This window comes from Triplophysa rosa, linkage group LG11 (genome assembly GCF_024868665.1).
Source record: "Triplophysa rosa linkage group LG11, Trosa_1v2, whole genome shotgun sequence".
In the NCBI taxonomy this organism is placed as follows: domain Eukaryota; kingdom Metazoa; phylum Chordata; class Actinopteri; order Cypriniformes; family Nemacheilidae; genus Triplophysa; species Triplophysa rosa.
Genome location: NC_079900.1, coordinates 5,750,441 through 5,768,682, shown reverse-complemented (window position 1 = coordinate 5,768,682; position 18,242 = coordinate 5,750,441). Strand labels below are relative to the sequence as shown.

The window sequence follows — 18,242 nt, the reverse complement described above, 5'->3', positions numbered from 1 at the left end:
ATTTAAAACATCAACTGGCACTTTTGTTTAATTTTGCCTTTGCCTTATTGTACAGAATAGGTTCCGATGAGGTCATACATCAGCGTAACGCATCAGCATACTCCAGATTTGTGTGTGTGTAAAACCAGTCCTGTGACGTCATGTGGTAATTACATAGCTCATGAATAGAAATTCGGTTGACATTGTCAGGTAACCTTGGTAGAATGTCCAATCACAGAACCTGTTTAATATTCATGAACCTAACCTAGAAAGTGCAGAGGATTTTGTACCTTCTTATTTGTTCCCAATTACAATATTCAGCTGTGATAGACGATTTTGCCGTTTCCTTTTTTCAAACATTTTATTTCATAAGCTATTAAACTTTGATGTCTGCCCACTCACCGACCCATCTCTTGTTATTTTAGAGCTGGTTAAAATGGCAGATTGCGGTCGACTGGCTTTCTCCAAACCTCTGGCTGTGAGACTACTAATAAGCAAGATGAATGTTAGTGACTATTTCTGGAAATAACAGACAGATATAACTCGCAGACCCTTGTGTGGCATTTCTCAGTATTAATAATCAGATACAGTTCAGTGAAGTTTCACTCTGCTCTTTATTTTTTAAACAAGTTTATACAAAGAACACTTAACAATGTTTCTGTATTAAAGAGATGCTTGAAAAGCCATTCAATTAGTTTGACCGTGTCTATGTTAATGTACATAAACTGCCATAGAAATGATTGACATCTTCTTTGCTGTTCTGTTGGCATGGTTACTGTTGCCATCACTATCAGCATCACTTTCATCATCATAAACATCACAATTCACTGTACCATATGTTCAGTATAATAACATTGCTTATAATAAAAAGTATTCAGTAAGATTGCTTTCATGCCAACCTACAGAAACTCTCTACCTGACTATTATAACCATTTTTTGTGGCTTTTTTAACTGAACTGTATCAGCCAGTCTTGAAAGGAATAGTTAACCCAAATAAGCCGCCACTTTCTCCAATTGTTCCAAATCCGCATGACTTTTTCTTTCTTTCAATGGAACAGAAATGGAAATGTTGGACGGAACTGAGGACGCCAGTGATTTTCACGTCTTGTAAGAAACGTTTGGAGATGATATTTGAGCGCTGTAGTGGAAGGCAAATATTGGTTTGTTCCTCACACACAGACTTTAAATATATCACTTAGGAAATCAGGACTTTTATTTCTTTCTTTGTAATTTTTGGGGCTTTTGGGTCACCATATGGTAACATCTCCCTTTGTATTCAACAAAAGAAAGAAAGTCATGGTTCGGAAAGACATGAGGGCGAGTAAATAACAATCATCACTTCAGGCTAAAACTATTCCTAAACTTACAGTAGGCCCCCAGACACATAAAACCATTTCAACAGTCAACAAGTGTCTCAACAAAAAACTTTGTACATTTGTGATTATTTCCAAAAAGGTGCACTTCAGTCAAGCAGGTTTCTTCGCTTTTGAAACTCCCAGTCTTTAATGTCTCTTTCACAATCCTGCAAATTTGATTTTTCTGAATAATTGAATGTTTCCCCAAAGCGCAACCAGACCTGAGAAGTAAATGCGCAGCTGATTTGGAAATGGAGCTTTAGACGAGTAACGAGACGGAGAACATCGAGACTGAAGGAGAGGATGAGAGATTTCTGCTCTCTCCTCCCTCCAACCCAGAGTTCTTCATCGTCATGTACCATATTATCCTCGGTTTCTCTCTCTCCTTCTCCATCCACAGGAGACCCATATTAACTTAGATATCACTGACAGCTAAGACTTGCACCTCCTACCCTCCTGGCAGAGAGAGAGAGACGAGAAGAACCAACGAAGATGCTACTGCAACATGGCGTCTGCCCTGCCGGTGACAAAACATATGCTATTATAATCAGGGAAGCTGTCTGAACTGTAAGTTGTAGTTATGGTTTGATCATCGACAGTTTCTCTAAGGATACTAAAGGGCCTTTCAGTATATTTGTTTCTGTTTGAAAAACGATAGAAGGAAAAGATGAAAGGAGAGTCATTAGTTTTAGGAAACTAAGTTTAGGAGATCTAGTTAGCTGCCTCATGCTGTCGGTTTCCTACGTAGGCAGCTGCCTTCTAAGGCTGTGTACTAACTGTAATGGAGAATCATAGCAGGCCCACATAGAAGCTCCATAGAATTGAAACTCCACCCGTTGAATGTTTGCTTGTGATATCGATTGTTATTAGCTACCAGTTGGACTATAGTTATACAAGTTAATAATAATAAACATTTCTTGCAACTCAATGAATTTTGAAACACAGCCAAGTTTAGGACATGCAGTATAGGGCTGCGTGTGAATAGAAAGAAGCACACATACACTACTTTTCAGAAGTTTAAGGTCACATGACTGAAATGTTTTTCATAACCTAAAACCTTTTGATCTGAGGGCATATGTCTAAATTGTTATAATTTATGTTAAGAAAGGGATAATTGTGCTAACATACTGTATACATTCCTTTCAAAACAAAACAAAAAAACTGTATTTAGATAAGAGCCTAAAATAACGTGAAATTCTTCAATACAATAAACAAGCATCACAGGGTGGGACCACAAGAAGCTGTTTAAATAAAGGATCATTTTTACAATTTCTGTGTCAAGGGTGACCACTTTGAAGATGCTTAAATATAACAGGATTGATTTAACTTGGACCTTTACAACAAAATTCCCACAGTTACAATATTTTGCTTTATTCTATGAGGCAAACTCACACTGATCCAACCAATGCGCTTGCTGGATCGACGTGAATGAGAATTTAGAATGTTTTCGGAGTTTGTTGGATCGATGGGAATATAGTTGTGAATCTTGTGCTTGTTATTCTTATACGTTTTGGGGGGGGAAATTATTTTAAAAATGCAAGTGACCCTAAACTTTTGAACGACGAAACATTAAATTCTGCATGAAAACACTCGATCCTCTGTAGTCTCATGTCGCCTCAGATCTGTCATAAAAAATGAAAGATGTTGATCACTTTATCACTGCTGGTGTCTGTCAGTGTGAATGGCCCTTAACTCTTCACCTTGAAAAACATTTGTGAAAATTAAAGAATTCTTATCTTTAGTGTGTGCATGTGCGCACCTGTGTTTGTGCTAGGCCATATCATGCTCTTTTATATTCACATCATATACACAGAATTTGTGTACAATGTTTAGATTTAGTCAACTTTTTGCTAATTTATTCTATTAACCCTGATGTATAAATAGACAGGACTGCATTATATAATGAGTAAACATGTCAATGAGCCACAGCAGATGGTGTTTCTCAATGCCAGTGTAGTAGAAAACGGGCCCTAGTTACCGAGCAAGCCCGATTAGTCTTCTTAACTCTCTCCCATGTAACATGGGAGATCATTTTTTAGCATCAACCTGCAGTTCTGTAGCTGGCTTTAGATTTCCTTTAACGCTGGTAAATTTAGTCTTCATTCCTTTAAAAAGTTCTCACAAATTTGTCATATTTTGTGGGTCCAAACTCCTTTTCAGTTTCAGACAAAACAGCTCTAAAGTGTCCATATTCCCAAACCTTATTCCCAAATCCACATTTGCTGCTTCATTAAATGTACACACAATAGAAATCACTTGTTTCACATATAGGTGTGTGTATTGATATACATATAGTTTCCATGTTTAGGATTACTAAAGGGACAACTCCTTTTAAGAGCACAAACCACTTTTAAAAGCCCTTATTAGAATTGAACCAAATCATACACGGACGAAATGAACAGCCATAGGACAGTGCATGAGAACAGAACGGTCAAACGTACCACCAGACAAATGGGAACAATGTGATTCTTCAATTTTACAATAGTACACGTCTCTGGACTGGTAACTAACATGTCATTCAAGCATTGGTTACAATACATCTTTTAAAAATGATTAAATAAAGCGTATGCTCTATAGCGCAAGCTTCAAATATGGCAAGACATCTTTTAACGTTAGTAAAGGTCTGAGAACTGTGTTCGGAAGCACTTTGTCTCTATCAAATGGTTGTCGACTGCAGTAGGCTTGATGTTCCATTGACGCTTACGGTACAAAAATACGACATTGCAAATTGTACATAAACAGTAAAAAGTACGTCATGTATTGCTAAAGATAAAATGCTACCTAGTGGCATTCATATCGCAGGTAGGACACTTTCATTTTACAAAGAAATTGGAAACAGTCATTCAGCTTATTCGTGTGGTTTAAAATAACCACTCTGGAGGAATTTAGAAGCGTACGGTTGATATTTACACCTTGTGTTTCTTTTAAAGTAAAGGATGTGGATGTACTCATTTGACTTCGGACCTTTGCCTTCAAACACTGAATTAAATATCTAACAATCCAACACCTCATTGAGATGATGTCAGAAATAGTGTTTGTACCAAGTTACTTTTCGGGTTCTTAATTTGGTGAAGCAGTCGTAGACCTGTCTCCCTAATCCTTGTTCAGAGGGAAATCTGCTCCGGTTTTCCAAGCATTCCTCTAAGACGGTCTTTGTGATTCTACATACAGCAGTATGGCTTCAGTTCAGACAGGGTTAACCTTTGTAGTTGGTATGGGTTAGCATCTCTGTGCCAAGAAAAGGTGAAAGTCGTATTTGTCCTCCAGCATTTGCCCCTGAAACCCAACAACACAATGGAGCCGGAACAGTCATCATTGTAACTCAAGATAAATTGTCTGCAAGTTGGCCCGTGAGAACGTGTCGGCACAACTTCACAACAATAAAACGGTTGAAAATAGCCATCCTGGAACATGCTGTAACCGCATCATATTTTTGGAGCGTCTATCCCTGGAGCAAGTCCAGAAGTAAAAATGATCTCCAAAATGAAGGTAGAATGAGAAAGGGAGCGACGACATTTGTTTCTTTCTATATCCTCTCTTTTCATAGTTCATTACCAGCCCATTTTCTGTAAAGTGTACTGAGAGATGACTGTAATGCAATCTAGTGTTCAGACAGAGGAAGGCTTGTACCGTTGCCTCATTCTTCCCAGTTCAATAATCTTTCTCTGCCCCTCTTAATCGCAACACTGAGGTTGCGTTTGGCTCTAAGCGGCAGTTGTGTTAAACTCTATCCTTGAACATTTCACACTCTTTAATAGCCCCTCGGAGGCTCATACATTAGATGTCATCGACCGTAAAATCTCTTGTGCTGCTCACTGAGGGCTGTTCAAACATGGAGCACTTGCTAATGTTTGGGTGCAGATGTTTGCTCTGTAAAGGACAGGGGTTGTCGTCAAACAAACAAAAAAAATAGGTTTGCATAAATTCGCTACATTTTGTGTTCTCACCTCTAAGTCTTTCAGCAAAACCAACCTCCATTCAGACCCATTGCTGATTGAAGAAAACCATAGAATTTGGGTCTACATGCAGTTTCAAGAACATATTTTTGGATCTGTTATGGTGCCATCATCAATTACAGCGCCCCCTGTTGTTTTGTGGCAGTGTGGCGGCCAGACGCCCGGCTGGGAACAGCTTGGAGCAGTGGAGAGAAAAGTGAGTTCGGCAGCTGCGTCTATAAGTCATTCAGCCCCAGGCGGGGAAGACAGACAGGGGTAGTATTGCCACCGTTTTCCCGGTCCCTGGAGCAAACTCCAAGACACCTAAACCTCTCAGATTTTGATACCCATCACCAGATTTAGCACTTATTTCTGGATTATGATGCTACGGTAGCATATAGATATTGCTGATGCATGCTAGACGTACTTGTACCAGCACTTAGATTCAAAATCAACTTTTACCAAAAGGATAGCTACTTACTGTACATTCTGATAAATGAGAGGGAGTTGTTGACATATTGGAGAGGATACACGTGGGTCAAGTGAACAAAGTTGTTTTGGCAGTGCTACCTGTTACATTAGTCATGAGACTCTTTCAGCTAGACATGCTCTCCTCTGTCACTGTGGCACCTCATCTCTATGGGCAGTAATTCTGTCAGGAGCGGAGACACCCTCGTTGACCTTGTGGTGTGTCTCGTACAAGGATTTGAAATAGAAGCAGCCAAAATGCCTTAAGCTTTCCCTCAGATCACCTTTGTTTCTCCATAGTTGTCTTCCTAAAGCTTTCCATCGTCTCGAATTGCCAGAATTAAATCTCTCTGTGTGGCAGGTGGTGACCGATGGAAGCTGACAGCCTCGTCTGGAAGGGTGCGGAGGCTCCACATGGGTCTGGCACCCTGGAGACATCTGAAGGCCAGTGGTAAAAGAACAACAGGCCAGAACATTTGGGGTGGTAGGTTTATCAAGACTCAGGATCATGCAAAAGGTTTCTCCTTTGACCTTGGTGTTTCAGTAAGATAATTATATAATACAAATACAAGGAATTATAATTGAAATACAACTGAAGTTCTAACATCTGGTTGCAACGTCTAATCACAATCATGCTCTCTTTCGTTTCAGGTTTCCTCCTCACACCGTGACCTCCGTTTTGCTTTTTGTTGGCAGTCCCTTGTGTTTAAGATGGAGATGTGGAGACACCCCAGGTGTGTGTCCGTACCCCAAAGGTTGGGTGAACAATTCTGGAAGAGTCTCGATGCTGAACTGCCGCTTGGTGGAGAACGCCTGACGCCGACTGTTAGGCTGGGACAGTGGAGGTTGCTGTTGAGCCATCAGAGGAACCTGGTGTTGGACGTGGCTCTTGTTGGGGTCCCAGGCTTTGAAGGCCGAGCTAGAAGTGAGTGGATGAGTGTTGGTCTTGGAGATCTTGGGCTTGGGGACTTGAGCAGAAGTGATGGTAATGGCTAGAGGTGTATGGATGTCTGGAGGTGGGAGGAAAGGCTTGTCTTTGGGGTGGAAAGCGATGGGTTGGAAGGTTGCAGGCGAAGACTGCCGATAGGTGTACTCCATCATTGGGTAGCCTTTGGGGTAGTAATCCCTTACTGTTGTTTCTGAAAGACAAAGAAAATTTGTTAAAGACATCGAGAATGAAATAGAACATATTTTTGTAACTAGGATGAGAAATGAACCAGGGCTCATAGTAAATTACATTAAAGTTATCAGTCATGTAATGTGATATTTGTTAAAAGTGAATTAATGAAAATCTTAGCTAAACCTTGTGTGGTATTCTTGTTTGAAATAAGCCGCGGTCACACTTATAAACAGTACTTGTTTACTTTATTCCAATTATAAGCAACATATTTTAACATTTGTGTAACATGTGTAACATTTACCATTAAATTACATTCATGTGCACAAATTTAGAGTAGGTTTTGTTTTTGGAAAAAAAAGAAAAATATATGATACTGCATGGGTGCGGAGAAACATGTTTATCTTAAATAAACATAAATATCTGAGGTTGAAAAAAAACTAGTGCATAATTTCTTTTCAGCTAAACATTGAAAATGCATTAGCAGACCTGAACACCAGGGTTCATTTTTCTTTTAATATTTTGACGTGTTTGGCATACACGGACAGCATGCTGTGTGTTTTTATATGGTTAGATAAAATATCGTCATCAACTGGAAAATTGCCTCTGAAATATTACAATTAATTTACATTAACAAATATACTGTGCAGTAGATTTGTATAGCAGTGTTGCTCTCTCCAGATTTAATGTACCCTACAAAGTGCACAAACCTAGTGTGTCTGGATATATGTTCTATATGTAGTATTAAGAGAATCTAATGCTTAAAACACCTGGAGCATCAGGTCATCAAGTGTGACATGAACCTGCTCAAGGCCTTCTTACATCACACACATTCTCTTAAGGCAGCTTTGGTCAGAGCCATCACAGCCGTGATGAAATAATTATGATTTGTATATATCCTAAGGCCAGACTGTGTTTGAAAGATAGGCAAAAATAGAATATATGGATACAAGTCAAGTCAAGTCAACTTTATTTACATAGCGCTTTTTACAATTTTCATTGTTACAAAGCAGCTGTACATGAGACATATTGACTATAAGCAAAACATTTAAAGCTATACATGTAAAAACAAGAAAAAGGTGAAAACACAGAAGACAGACACACCCACATACAAAACACACACAATATGCACACGTGCTAACACACATTGACATAGACACACACACGGACGTGCAGACACGCACACACGCACGCACACACACACACACGCACGCACGCACGCACACACACACGCACACACACACACACAGACACGCACATGTCTGGTTTATTATCTCTGCACACACACGCACTGTGAAAAGCACACATTTAAGATAAAGGAGAGAGAAACACAGGTCAAATATTAAACGGACTATAAATTCCTATATGCAATATTAATTAAGTAAAACTTTTAAATTCTAATTCTGAAGCAGCCCCCCCGGCCAGGCAAATAGCGCAAAACAGTATGCAAACGGTGGCGAGGAACCCAAAACTCCAATGAAGAAAAAAACCCTCAGGAGAACCCAGGCCCAACCAGGGGATTCCAGTTCCCCTCTGGCAAAAGCTGCTGCCTCTGCACAAGCTCGACAGTGCTTGCACAACAAGGCTAAATAAAAATAAATAAACTTAGTAATAAAGTAAATACAGTAGATACTGTACAGCAACATAGTTGAAATCAAATGGTGCAACTGTGAATTAGCGATTATAGCATCAAATGCATTGAATATTGACATTGCTAAAGTACAGGAATGTTAAACACTTATTTTTACCAAAGAATTGTTATACTTTTACCACAATAAAAGTATTTAATTTTTATAAGGGTTGATTGGCAGATTTGTGGTTAGAGTTAGGATCAGTATAGGTTTGGTTATATTGTTCTGTAGCAGGATGAAATAGGTGAAGTAGCGTGTTAGCAACAGTTGACAGATGAGAGTTAGCCTGTCTCATCGAATTAGCCCTTCTTCACTGAGCGCTGCCGGCTGAGTACAGACCGCTTGCTTCACTGCTCTGAGACATGAACAACCTTGTTTTTTTGTCTCCTTTTTCTTGTTTTCAATCCTGTCGTTCTATAGCATTCAATCTCGCTTTTGAGTCACGGCTAACATGTGAGGCATCTTCAATGACATCTTCAATGTATTGTATGTGTGTATACATGTGCTCTAAAGGGTGTATTGTGGCAGGTGCCAATCATTACTACCCAGATAGCAAGCATATTTGGGCCACATGTCTGGCCTAGCTATGGCATGGCTGAACATATATGGACCAAATATGGGTCATATTCGTTTTGCAATAACTTCAAAAATGCCGGGAATGTTCGATTGGTTCAAATCTTGTTTTGGGGTATATGGCCCAGATAACAACGAACACATGAGAACCACATATGTTTAAGACATGGCACACAGTGGGAAACATCAACCGACATTTGGATTGTAAATTTCACACACAGCACTTTTCTCTTCTTTCCTCATAACTTTTCATGTTAAGGTAAGTGATGTTTTGACATTTTAAATTTATTTTATTAAAATATGTAGCATTTTGTTTCAGTATTGCATGTGATTAAGGATTTTGTAAATTGTTTCATTGATAAAGCTGTCAAATTCGCAAAAATAGCGATAATGGTTTAATGATGAAATAATGCTAAAATGGACTCTCCACTTTCCAGACAAATCAAACCAGGGTCAAATTGACAAATACATATTTTTGTCTTTTAATTGTTGTTTTAATTCTTATGTGAAGGTCTTACCAACAAAATCAGTGTTTAAATGAAGTATGCAGTAATATAAAATATGTCTAATGTCAGTACATACTTTTACCAACAGATTTCCATTGGGACATTGCGAATAACCCCAGAAGGAGAACTATTAAATGAGTAAATTATGTTTATTTTTAATCACGTTAGTGATGTAACTAGTAAATTTACTCTTAGAATGTTAGTTTACTCTTCACATGTTTTAGTGCACAGAAATGCAGGATAGACTCTTTGAATGTTACATATTATTAAAAAAAACTGATTACAAATGAATACAGAGCATCTGTAGATATTTGAGTACATGTAACACGACAAAAGCAAATGATTTTGAATGCATTTGTGTAGTTGAGTGTAGTTGGGCTTTTGCATAATCTGTAATAAAAAAATCAATTTTGAGAATCAGTGTTTGTGTTTAATATTGTTTGATTGTGTTTATTGAATATTTTGAATAAAAAAATGTTGTGGTGTAAATAAAGTTAAATTATGGGATATATCTGACTTTTGGTCTATCAGCCACATGTGGCCCACACAAGGGCCGTCATCAGTCCTATACTGAACTCAGCCAAACAAGAATAAGGTCCACATATGGGCCACATCATTCATATTATATGGCTCACTGTTGGTGGAATTATGGCACAGATCTGGTTGAGTTGTGGCTGAGAAGATGTGGACCAGATCTGGGCCAGTGAACACTTTCTTAAGTGGGCCACAGGTCAGCAGTTTATTTGGGCCAGATCTGCACCAAAGTAAATTAGCTGACTGGATCACAATTACCATGGTGACCTATGGTAAAAAATCATATTAGCTACAACTATTGTTACTGTTGTACTGTACTTGCAATTTTATTTGGTTTCATATATGTCAGGATTTCAACCCAAGTCCTCGTATGCTCACCCTAATGAAAAAACAGCATATGCTGGGTTAGGTATGTTTTGATGCTGGTTTGACCATCTTAAACCAGCTAAGGACCAGCACACGACCAACTTAAACCAGCACAAACCAGCATCAAAACATACCAAACCAGCATAATGCTGTTTGTTTCAACAGGGCATCACTAATATATCTTACATTTTCAACTACTTTACCAAATTGAAATAAAAAATGTACATAATACCCCTCTGGTTATTGTACTTATGCTCAGAAACAGAAAAAAATAGCGTTACAGTCACTTTAGGTCAAAATGAACCTAAAAGTTTTAACAAGCTAAGGGCAAAAAACAAATCTACCAGTGTTGAGAGACAGGATACAATCTTTGTTTAGACATATGATACAAAATTACCCAAATGAGGATGCTAATTTGTTCCTGTGGTACTTAATCAAGCTGTAATTTACTAATACGGTGCGACATGCGAATTAGCTCATATTCATAGCTTGAACTGTATTTTGGTTAAGCTTTCAGTGCATCAATTAGTAACACGTTAATTTTTTCTTTTAATCTGTTGTGGTTTAAATTTGAGGGAGAAAAGAAGAGCCAAAAGCTAGCGAAATCCTCAAAATTCTACAGACTTGAAGTCCAACGAAGAGGGAATGTAGGGAGCGTCTGTCAAGCGGCCATGAATAATTTAGGGAGCGTGTTTAAAAAGGAGAACGCTAAGAGCTTATTATACTGATAATGAGAGAGACTGGAAGAATAGATTCAACACATTCACTCACAACACGGAGTTGTGACATTTGGTTTGACAGTACAGAGACACAATGAAAACAAATGGTAAGAGTGGGCTACAGGTTTTAATACTTGCACGGATGAACATTTCACAAATTTCCACAAAAAGAGTTAAAATATCAAACGCTGACTTGAGGGCACGTTTTAGGCAAAATAACATGTTATTTATCCATAGTGTGGTGACGTCATTTGTCATCATTCAGAAAACGAATGAGAATTAAAACAATCGTAAAAATCCAGATTTCCTTTCTGATTAGATTATATATGTATATAAAAATATATTCAAATTAATATAATTTTTACCTGCTGACCAAATGTCCACACAGGGGTAGTTTACTGTGAATTTACAGACATTGTTGAGACCAGCTAAAAGAGCCTATGAAGAAAACGGATTCATAAACCTAATGAATAATGTCTTACCGAAAATGTCGAAGGTTTGTGTGCTGTGCAGAGGAAAGAAAAAACGACATCATAGAAAAAACCTGTCTGTGTGTGTCCGAGTGCGCGTTAGCACCTCGGGGAGAATCAGGCAACTACAACAGGAGAGACTGTGACATTACAGGCTGATGATGTCACACACAGGAAGTGCTCAGAGGGTGAACATATGCATCAAACTAACGAACAGACGGCAAATGTTCCAACAAGCCCTCTGTCCATTTCGGCTATTTTTCTGTTTTTTTTTCATGCCTCTACACCTTTTCACTAAATCTCTTTTTCTGTTTCCTACCTAACTGCACATTTCGTCAAATGCTTAAAGTTCGCATACTATGCACAGTGTACATACAACTTTCTTTCATCATCTCTTTCTCAGCATTTATTCGTTTTACTTCTCCATTCAGTGAGCTTTCCAAATTCAACAATCTAACAAAAGACTGTGCACAAACATAAGTAAATCCCTCTAAATATCGCTGTACTCTATTCCACAGTCTATTCATTCTTGTTGTCTATTCTGGTTACTCATGATGACCCATGTTGTTTCAAACCTGTATTATTTTCTACAGTTTAGAATAACATTGCATTTTTGGTTGGACTGTCCCTTTAAGCTCCCACAAGTGTATTTCACATAGTATAAACATATTTAAATACACATTTTGTACAACGTTCGACCACTTAAACAGCAATTATTTGAAAGCGTGGGTGTGGGTATGGGTGTGTGGTATGAACGTCGCCCTTGTCGTGCCAACGCTGGTCGTGTATGCCAGCCTACTGTGCCAAGTGAACAGTATTCTGACGCAAGCACAACCGCACGGACATCCAGCGTGTGTGTGCTTGTGTGTGAAGTCTGGAACGCATTGAATTGTAAATGTGTCCTTATTAACACAATCCTTGTGGCAGGAGCTTTAAGAAACCGCTCTCTCAACACGCATTGTCAATTATTAAACAGTAATTCTGAATATAATATTTTGTTCTCTTAATGTCATTATTTTTTGTATGTCATTATTGCAGTGAGCTGAAAAGGCCAGGACTTGTCATTGGCTTTTCTGAGAACTGAAGGTCAGTTTCAGGAATTGAGCTTATTTATGCGAAGGACAGACTGAACGATGTGCATTTATAAAAACAGGTAACTGTCAGAGTGTTAAATGAGATGTTGAGCGGATCACCGACCCTAATATGACATTTTTCTGCATGCATTGTTAAAACAGAAAGTTTGACAGTAAAACGTTAAGATACTCACAGTATAATGTGATTAGACAGGAGAGCTGTATTGGAAAGTAGCAAATCGCAGGGACGCTAGTAAATCAACGATACTTTTGTTTGTATTGTGATGGTAGATTTTGCAACTGAGGCCAGCGAGAGAGAGCTGTGCGAGTAATGGCTGGAATACACTACAAGACTTTTAAAATCGGAACAGACTTTTTTAAAGCTATACATCATACACTTGCAGACTTTTTGAAAGATAGAAAATAGTTATAGAAAAATAGTAGAAAATAGAATAGTTTCAGATAGAAACACACTTACTGATCAATTCTGCAGACTGGCACAGACTGGGCAAAATCTGAACCAAAGTCTAGTAGTGTATTTTAGCCTTAAACCTCATTCTCCAACCAAAAGAGGTGCTCTAGACCAGTGGTTCTCAAAATGGGGGCCGTGGCCCCCTGGGGGGCCCCAAGATGGATCCAGGGGGCCACAGATTTTGTGGTATTTTATGAAATATAGAAATTTATCATAGATTTTATGCAATCAAACATCAGAAAAATGACACCACAAACCAAACGAATTGAGGTTCCAGCATTGTATAACTGCATGTTTTTGGTTTAATTAAAATTCTAAGTTTAAGATTATACGTCTTTATATGGGGGGCCTCAAAGCGATGCACTTAAAACAAAGGGGCCTTACAACGAAAAAGTTTGAGAACCACTGCTCTAGACAGACACTGGAGAATGCGGTCTTTAGCCTCCTTCAAAGCGCCCGTCTCACATGCCGGACCGACGTTGGTTCGAGGCTATTTTTGCTTTTAAAATATATGTAGTAAGCTACTTTCTTAAGTGCAGTTAACTTTTTTAAAGAAAATTACCTTGAAGGGATAGTTTATCCAAAATATTGTCGTCATTTTTTCACCCTCATGTTCTCTAAAACCTGTATATGACTCTTTCTTCTCTGCAGATATTTCGAGAAATGTCTCGGTGGTTTTGTATCCATATAATGTAAGAAGGAAGGTCACATTGTTTATTTGAAAATATAAAAATGGAAATAAACAACAACAAAAAATGTCTGTGCTGGTTAAATGATGAAGTTTAGCGGATACAATATACTATTTTTTAAACATTATAAAAATCAATATGTCTACGGAAAAAGCTAGAAACCCATGTGGCACGTGTGTTCACGGGTTTAAAGTAATTTTGTTTTCTTTTTTTCTTTCTCCAAACAAGTTATTAAAATTGTGGGTGTTCATGTGTGTGTGCTGGTCTGTATGTGTTTAATTAGTATAGATTCAGTCCGCTACCCATGATTGTAAAATTGTCTTGATAGTTTCTGTGTTTTCACCCTCATGTCCCTAAAGCATGTGGTGTGTTTTTCCTTCATTGCAATGTTTACAACACACATAACCGGCTTACCATCATCCCTCACTCCCCATTGAGTGCTTATTATACGTGTCCCTGTATTTTATGATTGATGAGGTCATGCTTCACAGTGTATGTGTTTGTGTTCATTGGCTCATTTGTTTGTGTACACGCTCTTGGGTTCATCCTGTGGTTTTAATAACACGTCAGGGTTATTTTCCTCTTGATCTGAGAGGTAATATTTGTGTATGTGATTATCGTCCATCTACTAATAGATGGCGAGGTTTTTCCCAGCATCCTTAGAGCTCAGATGCACTAACACTCAGAATCCTTTGCAATGTTTATCGGTTGTGGGTAAAGTGACCTTGATAAACGTGCGATGTTTAAATATACAAGATGAGACAGCTACTCATGTATCTTACCCATTGCCTTGATAGAGGAATATTTGTTGAAGCCCAGGCTGTTGTGAGGCTGGGAGAGGGCCATTGCGGGACTCCGATGAGGATGTCCGGCGTTATTCAGGTGATTGTGCTCTGAAAGAGGAGAGAAAGCAGAAGGGCGAGCAGAGAGGGACGGGAAGGAGCAGAGGAGAGATGGCGAGAGAAGGGGGGCACAGGGAGGAGGGGTACGTTAGTAAATGGAAAGTCAGCACGTTAAGAGACTGATGAGTGTGTGATTCATAGTGAAAAAAAACCTCTGCCAATTTAATTTAATCAGGTTAAGGGTAGTGAAGGTTATAATATGCATGCTTGCAAAGAAGAACATTTTATTTGCTCAAAGATTGTTATTTCTCAACTATGTTTCAACTTCAAATATACATTTTGTCTCATATATGTCTTCTCTTTTATAATGGGGTTAATCTCATGAAACCTTAAAAAATATATATTTTTATTGTTAAACAAATATCGCCATTGAGAATTATAGGAATTATGTAAATGTGTGTTTTTTACGCGAAGCAAAATTGTAAGTGAGGTTGCTTTAAAAGGATTTAGGTCTGCACAAAATATGAGGAATGGGTTGCGTGTCAAAGCTTAATGTGTTTAATATGGGCGTGTGCAATTTATGGATCCAGACTAGACTGCAGGAAACATCCTGAATGTCGGCTGTCTATATGTTGAGTAGAGGTCACTAAAGGTCATGGTATTTAGGACACACATCCCGTGTCCACCCCTATGGGCTGGGGTGGGAGGTCATTCTGTGACCTCATTCTGTCAGAGCACTCCGTGTTTATGTGTGTCTGCACTTACTGTAATGTATGTGCATTTGCATATATGTGCAGTTTAAGGGAGAGCATACAAATCATTATTACACACAATATTTACACACACATGCATAATACAAATAATATTAAATTGAAATGTTATATCATATCAAAAGGACACAAAATGTGCGTGTGGGTTTATTGACACCGTCTGACATATTTTTAAAGGGTTAATTATGCACACGCACAATCACACATAGCACTCATTGACACTGTTTTGCACTTTTATTGTTTTTTGAATGTTACCAAAGAGAGACTTTTACCTGCTGTCCAGATTTACGTTCTTATACGCATTTATGGCCATCTTAAATAATGTGATGACAATTGTAAAATACGCCAGAAGGCTGAGGTTAGTAAATCATATCCGAGGTCATTTACATATAGATGTCTTAAAGGTACAGTAGCAAAACACAAATGGTCGGAGATGCTTGACTATGGTGATGACAAACAAAATAATTACATTAAATATGATCTTGTTGACTCAGGATATTGGCTTGAATTGGAAGGATTCTTGGGTCATGCTTCTTTAGACTGGAAACAGAATAGAAATTCTCTAATGGTTCTCACACAGATCGAGCGTTTCTCTCTGGAGGCTTGTTCACGAATAGGGGTGTCAGACTAAAAATAATTAAAGGTGTGATGACTGCTTTTTTTCTATCTCCCTTTTCTCTCAATTCATCAGTTTTACTGTTTCTTGTAGCTTGAGAAAGAGAGCAATAAAACAGATCCCCGCATTATGTTTGAAAGCATTTTGGATTTGTTAGCTCCACCCACAGTCAAATTTTATTGGCTCCAAATTGCACTCAAAACATCTGCATATTAAAAGCATTGAACAATTGCAGATTGATATTTTGAAAACGTTGGAAACCAAACAACACTGCCCCCCATTGATTTCCATTGTATAGGAAACCACTGAGACATTTCTCAAAATATCTTCTTTTGTGTTTCACAGAAGAAAGAGTCATAAAGAGGTTTTGAATGGCATGAGGGTGAATTAATGATGACGGAATTTTTGTTTTTGGGTGAACTATCCCTTTAAAGTGAAGGCGAGAAATTGCTTGAGTGTTACAGATTAAACCATCCTTAAAGCACAGGTGGATTGGGCATAACAGACTAAAACGTCTTTATTTTCATTCAAGTAAAATCTCTATAAACACGCTGCCTTTTGACCATCCACAGGATGACTCTTTGAGGCAAACTTCACAAAACTTTTGAGTTGAGAGTTTCTTCATTGAAGAACAACGTGTGCGGTGGGAAAGTTGTTTGATATCCTTCCGTGGGTGTTCTCCATCTGAGATTTCTGTTCTCTGAGGGTAGGCGGTCCCTCAGGGTTTAATTCAATCAAACGCACGCGGCTCGCCACAGAAAACGCACTGCACCTCATTAATAATGCATAGGGCCGCTCAGGAAGAAAGAGCAATCAGCATCCCTATTCATTTAGCTTTTTAAATATTACTGCCCGGCCCTTTAAGGCTTTGAAGTGCGTTTTACAACAAGGCTGAGATAACAAGAGAGAGAGAAGGAAAAGAGGACCAAAAGGTAGAAAACAGCGTAATATGCAAAAGAAATATTGTCTGCCACACGGAAAAGTAAAAAATGGCTACACGGAGTCATTTTATTGCTTTCTGGTGAAATGCTTTCTCCACACACACACACACACACACACGCACACACACACACACACACAGTTACAATTGATTCAAACTGGATTTGATATAATGAGATAAATAACAAGCATTGACAGTGATGGGTTGTGTGAATGTACTCGCACACAAACACACACACATACAGGATCCAAAAGTTAACACCCGCGAGATGCTAAATGCCAGTAAAAGTTTGATGAAAGGTTTATAAGGAACAGGGTTACCTAGCTTTTATACGTCACATATTCCATTATTTTTAGATCTTAAACAGACAGACCCTACATTCTGTAACATTGTCAATTATCTTCAAAGAGCCCAAATCTGTGCCGTGACACAACCAATAAACTGTTTACTGCTGTCGACAGGCATGCATTACAGACACACACACACATTTTTAAATCTGTTTTACCATCACCACTGATGATAGATTGTGTAATAGAAGAGCTGCTAAACACCAGCACACTGTAAACAGACCAGTATCAAAGCATGAGAGAGAGAGAGAGAGAGAGAGAGAGAGCGAGAGAGAGAGAGAGAGAGAGAGAGAGAGAGAGAGAGAGAGAGAGAGAGAGAGAGAGAGAGAGAGAGAGAGAGAGAGAGAGAGAGAGAGAGAGAGAGAGAGAGAGAGAGAGAGAGAGAGAGAGAGAGCATACAAGCAAAAGAGGAAGCAAAGTTGGCACATATACATCACTGAAAATATAGCCTATGCTGTTATCATTCCCTTATGAAGTCTTCAACAACACTTAATGAAGCAGAACATGTCCTTAACTTTCTTCATTAGTAGATCTAGCACATGGCTTAACTATACGTTTAATAACACCCATAAAGTCCCCCTGTGGTTGATAATCTTACTCATTAAAACTATTCATTGACCATCAGAATTGCATATTTGAAAAAAAAAATTCCTGCTTTAAAAATAGCGTAAATGTAACTCTTCACCCCAGCTTCATTAAGTATATGCAGATACATGAATATGTAAATGTGCCCAACCTGATTAAAATAAAGAGCCTAATATATGCACCATCCTTGCATGGCTGGAACTGCTGATCCACGGTGTCGAATCAGTTGATGTGATTGGTTACAGGATTATGACA

General features: G+C 38.4%; 1 protein-coding gene across 3 annotated transcripts in view; it reads right to left on the bottom strand.

Annotated features, from left to right (window-relative positions):
• Window positions 1–487: 487 nt before the first annotated feature.
• Window positions 488–18,242, bottom strand: part of LOC130562292 (protein shisa-9) — a 53,408-nt gene continuing 35,653 nt past the window's right edge. For 2 of the 3 annotated variants that reach the window (XM_057347220.1, XM_057347221.1), the window contains exons 4-5: window positions 14,670–14,780; window positions 556–6,876 (exon numbers count right to left, since the gene is read on the bottom strand). In XM_057347220.1, coding sequence (XP_057203203.1) covers window positions 6,398–6,876; window positions 14,670–14,780 — 590 coding nt within the window. In that variant the 3' untranslated portion in view covers window positions 556–6,397. Of the gene's footprint in view, window positions 6,877–14,669; window positions 14,781–18,242 lie in introns of all 3 variants that reach the window. The other variant, XM_057347222.1, reaches the window with a different exon arrangement.